Below are 22042 nucleotides of genomic sequence, written 5' to 3'. Positions count from 1 at the left end.
AAGGTCACACTTTTTTTTTTTTTTTTTAAATGTCACTGTACACACACAAGTGGTTAATGTTGTATTCATTCCTGTATTTCTATTAAAAGTATTTCTGTTTTGTTGAGTTAGCATTCATGTGTCTTTCCAGAAATAAAGTGAACTTCCTTGTGCTCACATACAATACATATCACCTCAAGTGTTTACATATAAGTTTAGAACTCTTAACTTTCTATGGATAACTTCACAGCTCTCATCGTTACAGTCTCGTCGTGTATTTTTAATCTATTTTTGTGCCGCAACAGTTTCACACCCCCTCTGGGCCTCATTACAGTTTCATCTGATGTTGTTCTTACCATACATCGGCTTTCCGGCCATATCCTTCCCCATTGATGACTTCAGGGCTCATCCAGTAGGGGGTGCCAGTGACAGATTTGATGCCTGTACCAGACATGCAGATGGTCTGGATACGTTTGCTGGCTCCAAAGTCTCCCAGCTTCACGTTCCCTGAGGAGTCTCTCAGGATGTTAGCGCCTGGTGGAATGAAACAAAATAAGGCTCAGAATTATTTAAGAGCCTCCGGTGGACCTGCAGTAACCTTTAAGGGACACTGACAGTTTGAAGGATACTCTGACAGTTTGGAGGTTCAGTTAATGTAGTCGACCGTTACAGTGAGGCTAGAAAAGTGCCTGTCCCAACACTTAGACTGACTGAACAACCTGAGGGGAAAGGTAAACTTTTCCTATGGCTTGACAAGTCTGGTGAAGGAACACCGGCAGATGTATTTTTAAAATGTCAAAGTATAACATTTTTGCTATTTTTTATATATAAATATGACCATGAGTCAACTCTGCAAACATTTTTTTTGTATTGTCACATTGACAAAAATCCCTCAAACACATCAGAAAATAAAATATTGAATTAACTGACCACACAGGTCAGATGAAAACCTTACACCCTTTCTCCTTCTTCCTTCGTAATTTTCCTACATGTAGCTGTGTCTATCCCATTTCCTTCAGGCACACCACTTGTTTGATCAGTGACTAATGCACACCACTCGCCACTCACCCCTCCACACCCAATGCCAGCAGAGATTGAGAGACTGAAACTTTAACCTTAACCCTTAACTTCTCACTTTCTTTAGCCTGTTCCCACTGCCTGCCTGTTTCTTAAGAGGGTGTGAGACTCTCCAATGAATCACATTAACTGCTTCTAAGGTTTTTGTTTGGCCCTTTGGAACATTTAATTCACAGAAACTTTACAGTCTAATGTCTTGCTGCGATGCCAAGTGCTTTCCAAAAAACCGCATGTGCTGACAGCTCTTTTACTGCTTACAGAAAAAGTCTTGTGTGGTGAGATGAGCATACACTGTATATTACACATGAAGAGCATTTCTAAGTGGAAAATACCACCCACATAAACTCTCATAGAGCCTGCCTGTGTCCTGTGAGACCTACTATCTTTTTTCCACACCAGACGGTATATTTCCCCTTCTTGGCTGTGGCTGAACGAAGCAGCGACTCCCAAACGTGCAGACAACCAAACTAAAGCCTTTCCATCCGGAGTTGAACATTTTTAGACTGTCCAATTTCACCAGCATGACGCCTAATATATCCCAAAATGGAGTTCGAAATAGCCCATTTTTTCCAGGCTCCTTCAGCAGACGATGAATAATCAAATGAGGAAATGTCAACAGGAATAAGATGAATCAATCTGTAGTTTTCTCAGCACCAGTTGCTGCAATGCAGATCATAAAAAATGTCTAATTTTCTGTTTACACACTGTCAGCTAAGTCGGTGTCTCAAGTGTGGGTGTGCGCTGGTTACAAATCCAATTAAAATCCTATCCTGACCTTTGCTTGCCGTTTCATTTACCTTTGATGTCTCGGTGTACAATCATGTTGCTGTGCAGGTAGGAGACTCCTTGGAGGATTTGTCTGGTGTATCTCCTTGTCACCTTCTCCGTCAGTGCCCCATAAGCTTTTAGCTGGTCCTTTATTGAGCCCTGGAGTGACAACACGAGCGAGAGGAAACAGAAAGACTGAGTGGAAAGGTTGGGGAATGCATTTAAAATCTTTATATTGGCTGTAGAATATCATTGTCACAGCTGTAGTGTGTGAAATTGAAAAGGATCTACTTTAGAGCAATGTTCATGATGGAGATGGTTGAAAATGTGGCTGCGTGCTTGCAACAACATTTCTAGCTGAAGTGGATTTATTCAGTTTTTTTGCAAAAACAACATCTGAGCCAATTTTTAAGTACAAATACCGAGTATATATAAACATACAATGTCCAAAAAGGAATCTGTCCAATTTCATGTCCAAGCATTTTCAATGTGCTGCATTTCCTGTTTTCAGTTCCTCGTGAGGAAATCACAAAAGCAAGTAACCCCAGCCCGTTATACCTGTGACGCACTTTTGGACTACAACAGAGAAAACAAAAAACTTCCCATCACACTTCTCCCCCCTTACTTTCAGCTGCCAATAAGACACCTCAACAGCTCTCTGGCTCTCAGAGTGACATTCATCCCCCCTCACCTACTCCCCCACGGGTCACTAAAGTGTTACCGGTCAGAACCAGCGGCGCAGCCACAAAACTTGGCTTTGTCATCTCTCCTGTTGCCTCTGCCAGAAAACTCCAGCGAAACATAAACATTTCCAAATACAAGACAATGTGTGACTAAGACACTTAACGCCAAACAAAAAAACACAGAAATTGCCCAGGAAATATTAAAAACAGGCGCAGGGACAGGGTTCGCAGGCGACAGCACCTCATTAAGACGCTCATTTAGTGAGAAAACGATCTCATAAACTGAGCTGTTCGGCTGACATCAACCACTGAGGACATGTTTGTTGACAGCTGGTGACATTTCATAAAATGTTTTTTTAGCAGATGTGGCTAGTCCAGATTTGATTTGATATTTGTCTTAAAATGTCTGTTTACGTATTTCTACTGCAAAAACACTGACTTCATAACATTCTGAGACGTTATTCGATGTGGTATCTCAACCAAACTTTAAGGACGTACTACAATGTGACTTCAAAAGACTAAACATATCCAAATGGAATGGCCTGCAGAATACGCACCCCCGGCATAAACTCAACAAAAATAGTGAGTTTCTTCTGTTCGAGGTCCCGAAGACAACCATAGTACTGAACAATCCTCTCGTGACGCAAGTTCTTCAGCAGCTGAATCTCACACTCCAGAGCATTCACCTCCTGCAGAGAAAACCAAGCAATCCACATATATATTATATTTTATTTTTAATTATAAAATAGCTGCAGTCAGTGACTCATCCCAAACAGATGTGAGATTTTTCTCGTTCTCACCTTGCTGGTTTCTTGACAGTCAGTATCAAAGGGCACCTGCTTGGCGGCCAGCTCGCGGCCCGTGTCGGCGTCATAGCAGAGGTAGACCTCTCCAAACGCCCCGCGTCCCAGGAGCTTTCCTTGTCGCCAGTTGACTGGCGCCCGCGGTGCTGCAGAAACAAAACACCAGATGATGAAAACCCACCAGTAATTCATTTTTGTTACTAAGCCCCCAAAGGCAGACTGATCCACTGTGATATACTGATTGGAGCAAACACTAACTCTAAAGCATGTCTCAAAATCCACCACAAGACCGGAATATAACTCGTACAGAAAGTTCACCGTGACCAGACGTCAAATCCACCGCAGTGTATTTAAATAATTCCCATCGCAGGCCTTCTCAGATGGGGGAAACCCCAGATATCTGAGTCAAACCACAATCAGCCAACAGAAAGTTGTATAAACCTAGAGAGATCATCTCAACAACTCTCATCTACACAGGCCCAGACTCTGAGACTTTGTTTTGGTATTAACAGGGTTTTTTGTGGCCGGGTTAGACAGTTCGGTTGTGTGTGGGTGAGAAGGACACCGGAGACTGACACGTCAACCACAGACTGCTGAGCTGAGCTTTTGCATCATGACATAGACAGTTTCTGGGCAACAGCGCCCGTAAACTGAATAAGGACAGACGTGATTAGTGAGCCTGTGACATGGCTCAATCTGAGAGGGTGTTCAGGATAGTAAGAAGTCAATTCTGTGTGCTGTGACGTAAAGTATTACTGTTAATTATTTCTGCTGCCTCTCACTATCCATTATAAGGAATAATGAATCTATGAAACCAATAGAATGTTTACTGGAAATAGAAATTATACATGTTTTGTGTGTATCCTTAATGGCGTAACACATTTAAAACTCCTAAAATAACAGTTTGACTTTTCCCAGGAAAAAACTTCCCCTCAAATTCTCTCAGTGTTATTGAGTGTCATTTTCTATATTTTGTGTACATCTTTGTCTATTTCCATTTAACAATAAACGCTCAGGTTTTTACTGTAAATGTTAACTTTAGTCTATAAACAAGTTACATTAATAAAAGAGTCTAAAATTGGCATAATCTAGATTTACATCAGAATCTGAACAAAGAACAAGTAAATAAGACCACACATTTAACCAGACATCAGATGCAACTGGAGCTGAATTGATTGTTAGATCTACAGATATTTCATCAGCAGCTATTTTGGTGGATAGTTAGTCGTTTCAGTTGTTTTTAAAGCAAACATGCCGAACATTTTTTGGCTCCAGCTTTGTGCTTTTGCTGCTTTCTGTTTTATTTCATTGTAAACTGATTATTTTTGGTTGCTGGTTGGCTGTTGGTCTGACAAAACAGGCAATCTGAAGACGTCAACTTGGGCTCTGGGAAATTACGATGAGATTTGTTTACATTAATTGATACTTGACACTTTTCAAATACTCTGTGATATGGGCAGTCAGTACCAAAAACAGATTGAGGCATGATTATCAGCTCTACTCTTGACAAGCAGAAGACACTGAGATTTCTGAATTTATCTATGAAATGAGGGTTTATTTAGCTGATTATCCACAGGAACCATACCTATAATTCACAAAAATGCAGCTAATTTAAAACTGTGTATGTTTCAGGAAGAATGTTTCCTTTTCCTGTCCCTCCACTTTAACAGTTTTGAGATTTTAAGACAAACAACTCACACTTGGCTGTACCACGCTGGCAGCTTTTGTCAGTGGTGCGGCCCATTGAGCGCAGGTCGCTGTACTGCAGCGTACTGTCTCCATTGTAACTACGTGTGCGACTAGATGGAACCAGCTGGAAGAGGTTCTCCTGCGGCATGAAGCTCCGCGGAAGTGTCCTGCGACCTGAAAACACAAATGAAACATATTTGACTTTACACACACAGGTCACTACATCTTTTGTGTGTTCTGCAAATGAGTTTTATAGTTTTCACACAGTTACTTTACAGGTGTTGTGCATAAAGGGAGCTCTTGGCCAGCAGGGCCAGCCAGAGCGGAGTGCCTCTTGCCACTCCGTCCCACTTCCCCTTAGACAGGAAGCAGGGCGCTGTGTTTTTATACAAGTTCGAGTTCACCACAGGGAAATGTAAATCATTGCTAGCCAAGGTTAGCCTCTGAGTAAGCAATTACTAGCAGCTGCTTGGAACAGCAAGCCAGCACTTCTTGTACCAAATCTACACATGGTGCAAGAAATGCCAAAATTGTCAAAAGCATTTTAATATATTTTATCTGGCAGTGTGTTGAAATGTGAGCAGGAGGCACGGCACATAATGAGATCCTATATCAGACACCTCAAGTTAGAAAGTCTGTGTTGTCCTTTAGACGTACTAGCAAATCTGTTTAATCTAAGAAATAATAGTGTTGTTGTTAGTGCTCTAGTAAAGCCGGTTTCTTACGGTCTCCATAATCCTTGCTGCGATTGGGCAACTGGAACTGACGAGGGAAAGTCCCTCCTTTCCCATGGCGACCTAAAGAGGGAGCAATGAGGAAGAGCTGTCAGTTAGAAAATGCTATGATTGAGGACACAACATCTACTCTTAGAACTGAATTCTCAATTCAGTCATTTCTCAAGTTCATAAATGCAGGTTTAACTGCTTGGAAACAGCGGGGAGCACGTGTCCACAAAGATATTGATGCCTAATAAGGATAACAGAATTTCCCATTTCATCTGATCACACCTGAGAGACATTACATCGCTTTTGCTCATCTTGGCATGTGAAATCAAAGTCAAGCGCAAAAGCAGCAAAAAGGAAGAAAGCTTTTCATACACGGAACAGAGCTGTTGTATCGCTTCACTGCAGCCAAGAGAGCTGAAAACAGCTCATGTGTGCTAGCTTAGCCTTAGCAGCACTGAACCCAGTGGAGCAGTAACTAAAGGCAGGTGGGGAGCACTGCTGACGCAGGCGAGCGCTGACACTCGCACACACACACACAGACACACACACTAAATGGAGAGCAGTGGAGCCACTTGCAATTGAAAGCAGCTGTTCTGTCAGATGACTGCCTCCCCTCGTGCTGTTTTTGTGGCCGTATCCCATGGAGACGGGAGTTATTTTTTGTGTTTGGCAGTGCGGGATGGAGAGGAAAAATCTACTCACAGGGAATGGTAAACAAATACCGTAGCCCTCAGCAGGAAGGGCCACACAGCTTTACATCAGGGAGGGGAACGTGCCTGTATGTGTGTGTGTATGTGTGTGCAAGCACGTGCATGTATGCTTGCCCAAGTGAGTCTTCAAGTACTGCTGCAGCTATAAGAAGCTCCATTTCTCTCAGTCTGTGTGCACAATTTGCCGTACTCCCTCTTTAAGTTTTACAGCAAGGGGGTGGTGCAGCAGAAAAAGAAATGACCAGATTGGGAGAGCTGCTGTATCCTCTGTTCAGGAGGATTAGTGTGGCCTTATCTATCATCCTTCTCCATTTGATCTGCGTTCTGAAGGAAAAGGGACAGACAGGGACCCAGGGGGCGAGGAGTAGACGAGTAGGGGGGCATCAAGAAGCAAGGGGACTGAGCAGGGAAGTGATCATGAAAAGGCAGGAAAACAGTGATGTCTATTAGGAACTGGAGTTTGAACAAAAAGAGGCAAAGATGGCAGAGGGGAGATGGGACGGGAGAGACAAAAGGGAAAAGGAGATGGACAAAGGGTACACAGAGGAGAGCGGGCGGAAGATAAAGCAGGAAGAGTTATGATACTATCACACTCCCTTCATCACCTCATGAGACACTCAGCTCCACAAGACATACAGCCAAGATATTAAATATCTTTGCAATAACCTATTCCTCATTTCAAGTATATATACTCTCAGATAGAACCATCAAATAACATCATCCCTCTCCTCATTAGTAATCTCTAGGGAGCATTTGCAGTGACGAAGCATTTTAGGTAATCGGGAGCTAATAGGAACAGAATCCTTTTTCTGTGAAACTGATTTGTCGCTATAATTACCATGGAACAAAAAAAAGCTTTTTTCTTTTCATCTGTCTGCAGTGTTTGAGTTGAGCAAAGAAAGCATTTTTAGAACTGGAGGGACGATAACAGATGCACAGCTGCAGGTTTCTCCTCACTTACCTTTGTATTCATAGTTGAGGTTCAGGTAATTATTGTCGCGGTTGTTTTGTGAGAACGGAGGGCTGAAATGACAAGAGAACGAGGGGGGGAGGGGGGGTGAAAAGCTGAAAAATGATTTGCTATTTCAGTCAGTCATTCCTTCATATCTTCAAACAGAGTCTGGCTACGCTGCTAGCCTAAAACTTCTGAATCGCCACAAAATACTTCAAAATGGCTTTTGCATTCAAACTACTAAGCCTTCAGTTTTGATTGATGTTACAACAATAATGTGTTGAATTAGAAAAGATAAGCAGAGTGCCGGCTAAAACCTCTCTGCACTCATGAGAAAGTGAAAGTGTGTGCTGTGCTCAGAACTCTTCAATTGGAAGTGTAACAAATATTTTATCATTAAATATGTGTATGTACATTAAACCCCCACCTCCCACCCTCTCTGGCTGTCTGTGGCCAGCCCTGGCCGGACGACCCGACAGAGAGTGACGTCTCTGCTGACCGCAGGGCGGCGCGGGGCCACGAGACCCTGGATAAGGGGCACGCATGCCCGCTTGCAGGGAAAAGTTCCATGCACTTGTTTCCTGCCATTGTTCTGCAGCCTGGAGCCCAGATAAGCCTCGTGCAGGTAGAGCTGTTTCCGTCCTTCTCTCTCTCTTTCTCTCTCTCTCTCTCTCTCTCAACCTCACTCTCGCTCACTTTTCTTTTCCCTTTTGTTTCAAATTCATTCTTTTTCACTCTCCAGCCTTCAACTTCACTCTCACTCTTTAGCTGCTTCTCATTTTCTTGTTCATTCTCTCACATCTCCCACACAGTCTCTGTTTCACTCTCTCTCTCTCGTGATAACGATGGAATCCAAGCGTCCAGATAAGAGTTATGTCGCCATGGCAACAGTAAAGTGACCTTTCTTTGGAAATTCCTTATTAAGGAGTAACCCCTTGAGATGTAACATCTCGTTTACAAAGGGTGTCCTAAACAATAATAATACTATATAAGCCCAAGTAGACAAGAAGACAGGGCATTTCTGAATGAGTGGAAATATGATATAGATCGAATATTTACAGGTAGATTATTCCATCAGATAGAGTTTTAAACATAAACATAGAGGATTATTATCTTTAGAATTAGAGACTACAGGAACAGAAAAAAAGAGCTGTATAGAATATCTCAACTGATAATTGGAGGAGAAAGGTTCCATGAACTGTTTAAAATAGTAAGGTTAATTGAAGTGTATACATTTTAAAAATAAACTAAAGTCAATGTAACTGCCTTGTTATGATGGAAGAGGGCCAATTAAAAGTGTCATACAATGTTCAATGGTGAGTTATGGAAGGACAACAAAGAGCAAATCTGCATGAACCTGATTGGCAGAAGGCAGGGTCAGAGAGTCCGAGAGCTGTGCTCACCTTTAACACCATTCATCAACTTTACTGAGAGCTTCTGGTTGCGTGTGTGTGTGTGTGTGTGTGTGTGTGTGTGTGTGTGTGTGTGTGTGTGTGTGTGTGTGTGTGTGTGTGTGTTTGTTTGCAACATAGAAGTTCACTTCCAAGTAAGATAACAGGCATAAACAAGATGATGCAAACCAAGACTTGCACACAGCAGCCTCACAGTCTCACATCTCTGTAAAGAATACCGCTCTGCATTATTAATGCGTAACATCATAAATCTGAATCCACTCGAAATGACGGTCATAAATCGCACGCTGCATGATGGCTCACCTGTCCAGTGCTTGATCTATTGATTGACAGCTGCTTGACAGAGAGTTGTCTGCACTCCCAAAGGGATCCAGCATCTGACAGATATAATAACACACGGGGATCGAGGGTCACACAACATGCAATCATGTGGAGAACATACAGCAGTATCGACAGCACAGTGTGTACCATTGCAGCGCAATATAAGACTGAAAGGGCATGAGTACTGTTTGTAATGGACATCTCTCCTCAAAAGCAGCATATAAATGGTATATACAGCTTCAATATATTGAATTATTGAATCCGCTTGGCAAGGACACCAATCCAAAACACAGTTCTGGTCTACATGGTAGTTCAGCCATGATTGAACAGAAAATGAAAAACAAGAATAATCATCGTTTTAAAAGACTAAACGCCCAATTTGTTAGACTATACACAACTATAAATAGGAAATTACATTTTAATACAGTCTGGGTTGACTGTAAGTCCTTTAAAACTACTTTACAGTTAAATAAAGGATGCGCTATAAGCCAAAAATCTGAATACTGTTATGATGCAAAGGTTAATTCTAACTGGATGTGCTATAGTGTCAAGATATTTATGGGCATATACTACAGGTACTGTACTACTATAGGTACATATTTACCCAGAACCTGGATTTATAATGATGATCTTTAACCAGCTGAGTAGATAAAAGTCTTATTTATTTGTGGAGGATCTTACATTCTGGTCCTGGGTCTCTGGGATGAACTCCCCTTCACTGTGGATGCTGGTGTAGGAGCCCTGGCGGGCGATCTGCTGCTGCTCCTCAGGTACACTACCTGGGGGTGGGGATGTTCGTCCTGTGTGGAGGGAACCTGGGAAGGTGACAGGTAGTGAGGAAAAGAACAGATGGAGCAGCAAGTAAGAGAATGGATGAATTAAGTTCCACAGAAAGGAGAAGGGATGTTAAACCGGAGAATGAAAGGAGAAATTGAAAGGTGAAGGTGAGAGGGAACAGAGGGTAAGATGATGAAGAGATGAAAACACAGGGTGTGGGGGGTTGGGGCACAGAAGGGAGAATACATCGTCAGAGTGTTATTCATGGGTACAAGTTCAACTGTGCCAGGACAACGAGAGATGATTTACTAAACCATACTAACGCCACCTCTAACCTCAATTACTGTGACAAACGCTCCCCCGGCTGAGCTGCAGCAGAGTCTGAGAACTCGTCCTTGACACAGTAAGAAGACCCACTGAAAGTCTGTCTGTCGCGGGCTGCGCTGACAGGGATACAGAAGGAGTACAAAGCAGTCGAAATACCAGAGTAAAGAGTCTAGTTTTTAACTGAAAGCCACATTTTCAACTCTTTTTCTCGTCACGGTTTAATTTCTTTCCTCTCCTCCTTTCTCCCCCACCTCTTTCCTTCCCCTCCCTTCCTGCTGCTATACATCATTAAGGTACCCGGGCTCACATCACATTTTCACTCAACCATCCACTGTCACCACTCTCCTGTCACCTCTCATCTGCCACCACTCCCTCTACTTCTATCCCTCAGCCTCTCCTCAGTCAGGTAATTCTATACAATTTATATGCGTCGGGACGATGACAGCGCTGATGTTATTGGAGCTACGTGAGAAAGATTGGCGCTGACAGCGATTATAAAGTGTTTTCAACTGCTATGTCAAAATGCAAATGCAGGAGAAAACGCTGGTGGTTGAGATATGACTGAAATGTTGAGCTTTCTGGAAAGACCTGATATAAAGGGAATGAAAAAAATTCAGACAGGGGAAAGCTCAGTATTGCACAGTGCAAAAGAAACCTTCACACTGTGTTACAAAACAAGCCAGGGGGGACAACAGAACTGAAGTATAATATGTATCTAGCTGTGTGTGAGTGTCACATGACAAGAAAAGGACCTTAGTGTGCATTAACACAAACTGGCTTTGTGTCACATACACACACTTCAACATCAAGGATCAACACTTTTAAGAACTTCAGAATCAAACAAACCAAGGTGATGATGCAGACAGAGAGCTGCTTGGCATGAAAGCAGTAATTTGTCCTTGCTTTGACAATGTCTCTCTCTCTAGCTATTACAGTTGTCACTTTCACCTCCAATTTGCATTTTTCATTCTGACAAAGTATGTGCCTCATCCTGCTTTTAACATTCCCATGACTATGGCGTCATTCTGTGTTGTAAATTGACACTGACAAGTCACCCTTGAGGCCTTAGCAGGTGGATGAGAAGCCCTGACATCAGCAAGATTTGGCTGTGCTTGCAGCTTTTCTGCCTCCTCTCTTTTTCCTTCCGCTGAGTTAAATCAGGTGTGAACAGACTGGTGAAGACTGGTAGGAATTACTGTAAATAGCTGTAATGGTGTTCCGATTTGCCCGATCGGCTGCGTCTTTACATCGTCATGTGTGTTCCCATGGGCTGGCTCACCTGTCGAGTGTTTGCGCACCCTCTCCGAGCCCTTGAGCAGGGAGCCCTTCAGATCTCCAAGTGACCGTGACGACCTCATCTCACTCTGTTTGTCCCTGCTGTTCACCTGTAGGTACTGCCAGGAAGAAAATACACAGGGGGTCAGGAGAAAGTTGAGAGCACAGGACGTAAGGATTGTATTACATCATTGTCCCATTACATCATGTTGGCGGAGGAAGTTTGTTTCCTCGGTTACAGATTTCAGGGGTATCTCTGGTCCAGTTGACTCACAAGGTTAAATGGTTGCAAAAAGAGAAATGACTTCATACAACTGCACTATTGTCATCAAGTGACATCTATCTTCCAGCTATTTCTTATCATAGTTGCTATGGTTACAATTTACACAATGATGAATCTAAATGGCGGAATCTCTGACAGCAGGAAATGCACACATTGTGTTTGTGGAAATGCTGCTATGGTAAAGATAATGAACTTAGCATAGAGCAGGTTGTTGAGGGACTCACATGATTATTCTTGGGGGTCTTCAGCAGTATCCTGAGCAGCCCGTTGATTCCCGAGCTAGAGCCTAACGTCAGCACGGCCTGGTCCAGGTCCTCCTGTGTCTTCAGGGGCAGCAGCAGCTGAAAGGACAAGAAAACATACAGCGTATGACCTTTGTGTTCCCCATTGTTCCATAATTATAGCATGTAAAAGCATCACTGCATGCATGACGCATTATAGATGTTGTTGCTGTCATGCCCTTTTAATCTAACTTATGTTAGATAAGTAGAGCTGCAACAAGTCAACTAACCAATAAGGTGATCAACAAAAAGTTAATCAACAACTCTTCCGATTTTTTCATTATCACTTCATTGTCATTCCCATACTTTTTTAAGCAAATATGGCAAAAAAATAATTGCTGGCTTCAGCTTCTAAATGTGATATTTAAATACTTTTCTTTGTCATACATGTTATAAACTGAATATTTTTGCTGTTTGATTTGTTTGGATAAAATAATGTTTTTGAGATTTGAAAACATCGCCTTTGATTCTGGGAGATTAAAACTGGTATTTTGCATGTTTTGTGACATTTTGACAACAACATGACAAGTAGATTCATTTAAAAAATGATCATCAAATTGATGATATCAGATGGATCATTAAAATAATTATTCTATTTACAAGAAAAACTTATTCATGAGGCTTTTTCTAAGTTCTTAAGACACAGCTGAAGATTTCATTTATGCACCTTAGAGAATATGCACATGTGCAAGATGGATGTAAGTTAGTTTGTAGTTTCTCTTTCTTACGCCTACTTATTCAGCTTCATAACAGCAGCCAAAGATCTTGAAAGCATTTCCTCCTGTTGTTTTTGTACCTCTTTCTCCATAAAGAACATGTCCATCTGCTGGCCAAAAGCCTCTGTCACTTTCTGCAATAGCTCCTTGATCTTCAGAGGCCTCTGGAACGGGATGATTCTGGGAAGCAGAGAACACCAGCAGGGTCAGAGGTCGCAAGAGGAAGCAAGTGTGGTGTCTAACTGCAACATTTATGAGCACAGACTACAAAGATTCAGAAACTCTGAGTAAGCGATTGCCTGGCAGGTAAACCTGTTTCCAGTGTATTAATATGCTCACAACAAAATGTCACAGTAGAGCAGAATAGAGTAGAGGAGTAGAAAAAGAACAGAATTCATTTTTTCCCTACTTTATTACATATAAACATATGTTTGGACTGGATAAAAAAAAAAAAAATTCTGAATGTGTTTCTATGGTAACAGGATTTTAAAAAAGGCCCAGGTCAACGGGGTCAAAGAGAGGAGCGAGCTGAGCCAACAAGATGCTAACAGGGCATAAATCAACGCAATGAAAATAGAGCAACCCCTCTTATGTGAGTGTATATATGTCAGTGCTTATCTACTGTATGCCTACGTGTATGACTATGAGTGTGCACACTTTGTCTGTCTGAGTCCCAGCTTATCAGCGAGTGTTTGTAGTGAGTGTATATATGGATGCGTGTGTGTTTGTAAAACTCTGCATGAATGAGTGTGCTTCCCAATCAGTGTGTGCATCGGCCACTGTTTCAACACCACTGGGCCTCTCAACTAAGCCAGCACAAAGGCAGATGGGAGACTTCCTGAGAGGAAAGGGGAAAAAATCTGGAGCGGCAGCAAAAGCAGCAGGATGTGTGTCTTTCCCTCCTCTTTAAATGAGTGACAGAGTGAAAGATACAGAGACACGCAGATATTTACAGACTGCGAGAGAGAAAATAAAGGCGACAGTCTAAGAAAATAAAAGGAAAGAAAGGGAAAGAGACTCTCTCCAGCATTTACTCTCCTCTCTTCTCTATTTATCTATCCTCACTTGCTTTTGAAGAATCAGCAGCCCACTATCTCTTTATAGTATCCTGATAAAAGGACTTGTTTTCATCCCATCATTTCCTCATCAGAGGCCAAGGCTCTGCCTATCTTAATGACTTCTCATTGGCTCCCTCATTTGAAGAGAGGATTCTGGGAAGAGGGAGGCCTGCAGATCAGAGGCGAGCAGAAGCACAGCTAAACGCTCTCCGTCTCTGTTTATACTCAGCGATGATGTGTCTGATAAAGAGCTGGAGGGATGTGAAGGAGGGGAAGGGGGGCTATGAGGATGCTGCTTGAAAAGATATGGCTTTCCTTCCTCTGCGAAAGCATGTGGACACGCACTCCACAAAAACACACAGACTTGCAGAGTAAAAAAAATAAAAAATACTTTCACACATCCCAACACACACGATCTCTTTCTCTCATCGACACAATCACAATCACATACACACAGAAGAAAAGCTCTGGCTCGGTTCCTTCACTCTCTGGCAGGAGACCCCGAGGCAGAGCCAGGGGACGAGAGAGACACGGCTCCTATTTCCTGCCCCAAACCTTCGGTGCTTGCCAATGAAAAGAGAGACCGTCCAATTAGATTCCATTGTGGACAGACAACACGGTTCTCCTGACTCAAGGACTCCCGTGGACACTGTTTAAGTATCACATGTAATTCACACTGGTGCTTCAACTTGGATCGTGCAATAATCGTTTTTTCGAGAATCAATCCTGCCTTCTCGGGAATGTTCTCTGGAGTAAAGCAAAGCTCTGATCATTTCATAATCATCATTTAGACACAAAGCAACATTAGCATTCATTTGGAGTTGTATTCCTGTCCATCTAGCCAATGTACATCTAATATTTTGTGTCCTTTTAGGTGAATTTTTGATCTCAAACAACTCCAGTTGTTAAATGTGTTTTCGGCCATTTGGTGCTGGTAAATGTGATCCATTGTTAATATAAAAACTGAGTTGCTTTAAATAAGTAAATGTATAAGTAATACTAATGTTACAATGGGATATTATTTTACCTCATGAGGTAACAAACTCAGGATATCCTACTTATTCCCAAAACAGGCATACTTCAAAGTGAAAGTGGTCAAAACTTGGGTGAGGATAACATGGAGAGAACTAGTTAACAACATGAGAAAAAAAAGGAGAGAAGTCAAATATAGTGTGAATTGACAGAGTGAATAAAAAAATGAATACAAAAAGAGCTGCCTTTGAATTCTATAAATGCTGTCTTCCAGAGCGAGCTATGCGTCTGTTCCAAGAGAGCAGAGCGGTGAGAGGGGAGCTCGACCACAAGACGGAGAAACAGAGGGAGGCAGGAACACGAAAAACTTGTCTTAGCAGCAGCCAATTAGGGCTGTGAAAAAGTGGAGAGGCCCAGTGTGAAGTCCTGTTCTGAAGTCCTGAGGAGCGTGCCGTTTCTCCTCTCTTTCTCACTCCTGTGAGCCTGTGGCTTTCTAATCACAACCTCACTGAACCAATGCCTGTTCCCCTGCTCTATATTTGGATGAATCAAGGCAATTATTCTTGTAGGTTCTGGTCCATTTCCCTCTGGTGTTTTTATTCCACTGTAACAGTAGACTCTGTGTTTGTCATTTCCCCACTTCAGTCTCTTTGTGTATTTGTCAAACGAGGGTTTCATCGGGACAATGTCTATCTGTGAACTAGGACCTATCCCAGGATGTAAACCTAAAGGCTAGACAAGGACCTGAGAGGAACGGTCTCACTCAGCACTGAGGACCAAATAAAGCGTTACCCTTAGAAAAACTGGGTTATTTATACTGGGCCCCTCAGCTTTCAAAGTGGTCCAACGTGGTAAACAAACTGTAAGGCACCTTGGTGGAAAAAACGCTTGTGACTGTCTCCAGACAGAGTCACTGTAACCACACTCTGCCTTTTGAGGCAGGACAGATGACTCCAGGGTGAAGGATGTTAAGGACAGAAGAAAAGCACAAGAAAACACAGAAGATGGAGTATTAATATGGGGTGTGCCTGGAAGACTGGACACTTGGCACTCCCTCAGTCTTTTTTGCTCATTCCCTCTCTTGGGCCTTTTTCCCCTCTCTCAAAGAGCCGGTCCGAGTCTGAAACACAAGGCCTCGGCTAAATGTCAAAGAAGGAATTTTCCCCCTCTTTATGCTAGTCTGGCATGTAACTGCGATTTCCCGTAGACACAAAATCCCAGGCATGGCAAAGCATAACAAAAAAAAAAAAAAGTTAAGGCTTGGATAGAGGAGTAGAAAAAACAATACGGAGGTTCCAACATACCGTTTTTCTCTCTCATGCTCCAGCTTGACTCTTAAATCCTGTTGAGAGGAAAAACAACAACAGAGGGGAGTTATGAAAGTGGAAAGTTAAAATGATTCATAGCTTTATGTGGGATTTGAACTGCTGAAGAAATGAAAACGATAAGCTGCACAAGGAATTTAAGTGTCAAACAGCATTATAATGATAAATGTTTTGCATTTGACACTAAAGGTGCTTCAATGTTTGTAGTGTCTCGTGCATTTTGTCAAGCTCTGCAATGTGAAGATAACACTATCCTTCAACTTGACTCCAAAGATGGCATGACACAATCTAAGATTTCTATTTATAAAGCCATTACCCAAGAGAGCAGGAATCTGGCGGAGCCTGCAAGTCTGCGTGAGGTTATGGTGATAAACTAACACTGACATTGTATCAGTGCAGGCTATTGGTTAAAAAGCAAAGGTTTACCCCAAATCACAGAGGACTGCAGAACTCTGAGCGGAAACTCTCTTTGCTCATCACTGTTTGTTTATGTCTCATCATAAACATTGGTGCTTTAAGAGGATTTGCCAATTATCATTCCACCGAGGGAACAAACGCAAAAGGAAACGACTTCTGAGGAGGCACAAGGTGATTGAGAGGAATTAAATCCTGGAAGCACTGAAGCTTTTCGTGTACAAAAACCATGAAGGAGAATGATAAGCTGTCCAAAATCAGACCATTTATCACTTTATAAATATTTCTAGTCAGAAAACTGCAGCCATTTACTAAAAAAAGAACATTAGAGAACTGAAAACTACTTGTAATAGTAGTAGAAGTGGGGATTTTTTTGTTAGTGACAATTCTTGGGTGGATGGGTGTCACGTGTCAAAATATTTAAATATATCTAATATAACAATCAGGTTTTACATTGTTACAGTACACCAATAACAGCTCAGGCCATGTGCACAGGTGCAGCCTGCAACTTTGTCAAATTAAGTACAAAGCACCAAGAAGTGTCACCTCTGTTTTATTGAGAGGCGTCTGATACTCCCATGCTCATGAATGTGACATTAGTGTTTGTAATGTGCTTGAATAAAGCTCATATTAAGCTTCTTTCAGTCAAAAATAAAGCACAACCTTCACCTGACTTTGGCAGCCAGCAGCTGTCAGTCCACACAAATTCAAAAAGAAAGCGCGGTGGAGGTTTTGTGTGTAAAGCCAGAATGAAAGCAAAGGTTAAAGACACCGCCGTGCTTCCCATGTGTGGGTTAACAAACTCTAATTGAGCACAAAACGACAGCTTTAAAGTGATACTCTACAAAAAAATCCCAACTCCTATAGGCATGAAAAGGTGACTATAAAAAGTTTTATAGTTTTAACACTGTCTGTTAATGAGGAACAGTGAGTATTATTCTATTAGGATGTTTATTATTCTATTGATGTTTTTATTTGCACTGGGGTCACTGATTGAGAATCAGTGAAAATGACAATAAACTTGAACTTGATCAGATTACGTCAGTTACAGTGAAGTTTTTGAGGTAGAGAAAGTTTTAAAACATCCACAGAAACTTCTAAAACAGTCCCTGCACTATTATCTACTTCTTCTATGATCCTTAGTACACTCAGCATGTCCCAATAATTCATTTGTTTCTTCAAAATATGTTGCAAGGAGTCCCAAGATGATTGCAAGTCCAATACAAGTTATGTATCAAGACATGTTGTGGGAAAAATATGACAATTTGAAACACGTTCAAAATTCAGTTGGTCATAAAACCTCAACAGCACAATAAGAACCCACTGTAACCGACATAAGCTGTTGCTTTCAGTTAAATAAGAACCTACAAACATTTTATAGCCAACATTTTAGGAGTTCAAAAGATGGATTTTGGATGCAGTGTCCCTTTTTTATGAAGCAGTGCAACTGGATGCCATACCTGTTTGTAGAGTAAAGTCCTGTTCTTGGGCTTGTGGCTGATGTGCTGGGTATAGCAGCGACCCAGAGCTGCCAGGTCCTTCATTATGGAGTTTAGCGCTTCCTCATCGTCTAAAGACAAAATACACAGTTATATGCAATGACTCAATCTTTTAAAGCTGGATTACAGAACTGAAACAGATACATCTACTGTTTATAAGCCATGACTGTACAAATTCACCTTACAAGGTTACAAAGAATAACTGTGACCAAACACTGACATTAAGAATGTCATAGATGAGTGCTGATAGACAGGATGGGTGCTGTTGACACTTTTCATGGATTGGTTCAGACCAAACAATGAGGCAACACCTGTTCTGCTATTTCCTGCAATGACGACATCTGTAAACAATCCAGATGTTTCTCTCTAACATCACCAAAACAGTATGTTATCCAAGACAACAGAAAATACCAGAAAAGCACCAACAGTAAATCACTCTGCACGATGCCTGTGTGAGTCATACCTGCTCTGTATCACTTTTTATTTAAAACAATGAATTCTAATACAGATAAACTTCACAGTGCTGATCGCCCCCAAACTACGTACTCTGCATACAAAAGATGTGAAAGAGCAAAGGTGTTTAATAATGCAGCATGGGTGTGTACGATTGGCTGTCACATGGGGCAATGTGGTCACGAATGTGTAGCCTGAAGCTTTGTTATCAAGAACTTTGATATTTCCTTTGATATGAATAGAGCAATTTCAAGAGTATAATTCTTTAGCTTGAACACGCTCCTGTAATCAGATACAGATTGATCTTTTCTTTTGTCAAACACCGACAGATTTAAAATCAAAGTGGCTGCAGTCTGTGGAGCTGAGCATGAGCTTATTGACTTTGATGTAGAAATCAGAGGCTGAGCAAGAGCAAGTCAAGTGTTTTTCAAATTCATAATTTTCTCCTTGCATGGAAAAAAGTGTCCGGTCTTTAGTTTTCATTATTGAACCCTTAAAATTGATTTAGCAAACCTAAAAGTACAAAAGAGTGCCACTCAGCATCGAGCTGGTTCTCCACTTCTCAAGTCACACACACACACACACACACACACACACACACACACACACACACACATGTGTAAAGGGGGCAATCACGCAGATGCGTGTCAGACATTATCATATCAAGAGAGTTTAATAGAGCCAATTATGGGAGTGTGGTAATTACAATATAAAGAAGAGGTCGTTGACCTCCGCTCATGCCTGCCTCTCAGATGAAGCCCTGGATTAATTTATGAAAAAAAATAAGAAAAAAACACACACATGCCATTCACAAGGAAACATGACCAGGTGTGTGCTGTTCAAGACAAACAACACCTGCAGGAATGACCACATTCTTTAAAGCCATCTTTGTACCTGTGGGTGTGTTTGAAAGACCATTGGGTCTGTCATCCACATAGCGAATAGGTACAGTATGTGTTTTGAGTGTGTGTGTGTGTGTATGTGTGTGTAAGTTGCACAGAGAGCAGATGGCGTTTGAGATGGCATTTGATCTTGCTCCCACTGTACGGCTTTGGAGGCCAGCTGTTCACCAACTGTGGGCCAGTCCGTTAGGTTCACCCAGGGGTAACACACACACACACACAGACATATAAACACAGATTTACACACCCAAATATTGACACGCGTTTAATAGCTGCATGCACACATAATACTGACATACCTATTGTCATTGCCAATTGCAGATATTTAAGCTGATCAATATTTAAATGAACAATAAATTCCAGTTACAGTATAGGTTGATGTAGAGTTACCATTAGAGCTGCAACTAACAATTTTCATTGATTAAAAATGACTTCAGTAATTAATTGCCTATCAAAATTGTTGCCATTCCTATAAAAAATAAAAAAAATTCCTATTTCTATAATCCATCATCTAATCATTGTAATTTTCATTTTACATGTATTCCACACAATCTGCTTTATGTTTATGTTTTGGTTTCCACTTTCTTATACTTCTAAAATGCCTCAAGAAAACCTTCCCAAATGTTAAATTCTGTGTTACTTGAAAAATGTCCTGGCTTAACTTTTATAAACATTCTGCTTCATGCTCTGAACTCCTTTTCTCTGCACAGCTACCAGCTTTCGTAGCAACCACCAACTGTCACCTTTGGCCCAGCCAGTGACCTTAGATAACATAAATTGGGAACCCCATAATCAGCAGCTAACTACTGACATGGCCAGCTTGTTAGAAAAATCCCAATATAGCAGCAGAACAGACAAAGTGACATCTCCACTGACCGGGCACACCTTCCTCCACTTAGTGAGAAGTTAAATAAGGCAGAGCGATAAGAACAAGTTTCACTCACAAAATCTCAGCCCACAGCACAAACAGTAAAAACAGAGAGGGAGTACATTCTGACATGGATAATCATAAATCAGGTGACGTGGTTTATTTGATTGAGAACAAAGTTATTCGAAGTTATTATTGAGAAGTTATTCTAACTGAATTGAACTGACAAACTGATATGCAAGTTTCCTTTTAAATGCAGTGGCATGCTGAGAATGTGCCTCGTTAGCACTAACAAGTTCATAACTATGTGTGGGTTGCTTGATTGTGATAAGAACAGGTGTTGGTGAGACATACTTAGTTGTCTTCCTCCCTTTTCTTCAGTAAGCGATAAGACAGAATGAACAAAAGAGAGAAAAATGAAATCACACCCACGTATATAAACAACTGTTCACAAACCTCCAAACAGGCAAAAACACACTCCTTCCTTGAATTGCACAGTGGTGACATTATGACTGCAACTCCCTGTTAGGAGTACCAAAGGAGGCCCCACTAGTTTTAATATCTGCTGTCAGTGGCCGCAGATGACTAACTGACCAGGCCTGTCCCCTCCGAACAGGAAGGAACTGAGTCACTGTCTCTGTCCTGAACATGGAGCTGGGGCTAACCACGTTATTCCACATCAGGAAATTAATGTTTTTTTGATTGAATCAGTCAAAGATGGACACGTGGAACAAGCACTTTTCTCCCTAGCCACAATAATTACAGTTAATCTGCCTTCTTATAAAATGCCCAAAAATAGTCCACAGTGTCCATCACAGTTTACCACAGGCTGAGATAAATCTTTAAATTGCTTGTTTTGTCTGATTAACAATATAAAAGCAAAATATATTCAATCAAGCAGAGCCAGTTAATCAATGGCAATTTTGCTTAATTACATGACTTCGACTTCAACTTCAACATTACTTTACATAAAAAACAAACACGGCAACAACAAAAAATGTGTTGGGTCATTCTGCAAAAATGATCCTATCATCAAACCCAACAACAATTTTGGCAAACACTGCCTCCATCTTTATTTCTCACTCTTGCTGCTGCTGTCTCTGGTGACAAGCGTTGTTTCAGTCCAGCCTTTACAGGCTCCAGACTACTTTGTGCACTCGCAGTCAAGGATACAAAACAAACAACGGAGGCCTGCATGTGTGTGTGTGTGTGTGTTTGCCTGTTCTGTAACCTATGTATAATAGCGGAGAGGGACGAGTGGGAGGGTGGGTTGGCGAAGGGGGCAGTGAGAGTGTGAGAAATGCGTGGTGGCGTACAGAGCCGGCTGCAACTGCTGCCTATAAATGAATGTATTACATCACTCTGGCCTGGTCCACAGCCGCTGCCAGGCCGAGGCCAGCCAAGGCTAACCACCAGCACAGTGGAAAGCAACCAGCTCACACACCAACCACACGTCCCTGCCAAGAGCAGCCTCACAAACAGACTACAGGAACTTCAGGCACCTCATGTCAGCGTGATTCAACAGGAGAGATTTTGTTTCTACTCTTCTAGTATGTGGATTGTAGATCCACGATGGGACACATGCAATATATTTCCTGTGCTTATTCTTGTGTCTTGGATAAAATGTGACCAGCATAAGAAAAGGGGGAATTCCAGGAAGCCAAGCAGAGCGAGCAACATTACACAATGGAGGATGATTTCTGGGCATTGCATCATCACTCTGCATCTTTCTTTCTTTTTTTTTCCTTCTCAGGCAACAGCTGGAACTGTGAG

At 41.7% G+C, this 22042-nt stretch overlaps 1 protein-coding gene across 1 annotated transcript in view; it reads right to left on the bottom strand.

Annotated features, from left to right (window-relative positions):
• Positions 1–22042, bottom strand: part of map3k22 (mitogen-activated protein kinase kinase kinase 22) — a 40562-nt gene that overhangs the window by 2737 nt on the left and 15783 nt on the right. Inside the window, exons 4-17 of the mRNA XM_062441095.1 lie at positions 18008–18117; positions 16113–16150; positions 12859–12958; positions 12006–12122; positions 11503–11617; positions 9801–9934; positions 9102–9175; positions 7396–7457; positions 5725–5796; positions 5009–5173; positions 3308–3456; positions 3065–3196; positions 1854–1983; positions 336–513 (exon numbers count right to left, since the gene is read on the bottom strand). Of these exons, the coding sequence (XP_062297079.1) occupies positions 336–513; positions 1854–1983; positions 3065–3196; positions 3308–3456; positions 5009–5173; positions 5725–5796; positions 7396–7457; positions 9102–9175; positions 9801–9934; positions 11503–11617; positions 12006–12122; positions 12859–12958; positions 16113–16150; positions 18008–18117 (1576 nt within the window). The remainder of the gene's footprint in view (positions 1–335; positions 514–1853; positions 1984–3064; positions 3197–3307; positions 3457–5008; positions 5174–5724; positions 5797–7395; positions 7458–9101; positions 9176–9800; positions 9935–11502; positions 11618–12005; positions 12123–12858; positions 12959–16112; positions 16151–18007; positions 18118–22042) is intronic.

Source organism: Scomber scombrus, chromosome 20, assembly GCF_963691925.1.
Source record: "Scomber scombrus chromosome 20, fScoSco1.1, whole genome shotgun sequence".
NCBI lineage: Eukaryota > Metazoa > Chordata > Actinopteri > Scombriformes > Scombridae > Scomber > Scomber scombrus.
The sequence above is the reverse complement of the archived record's forward strand: the minus strand, read 5'-3'. Positions and strand labels throughout refer to the sequence as shown.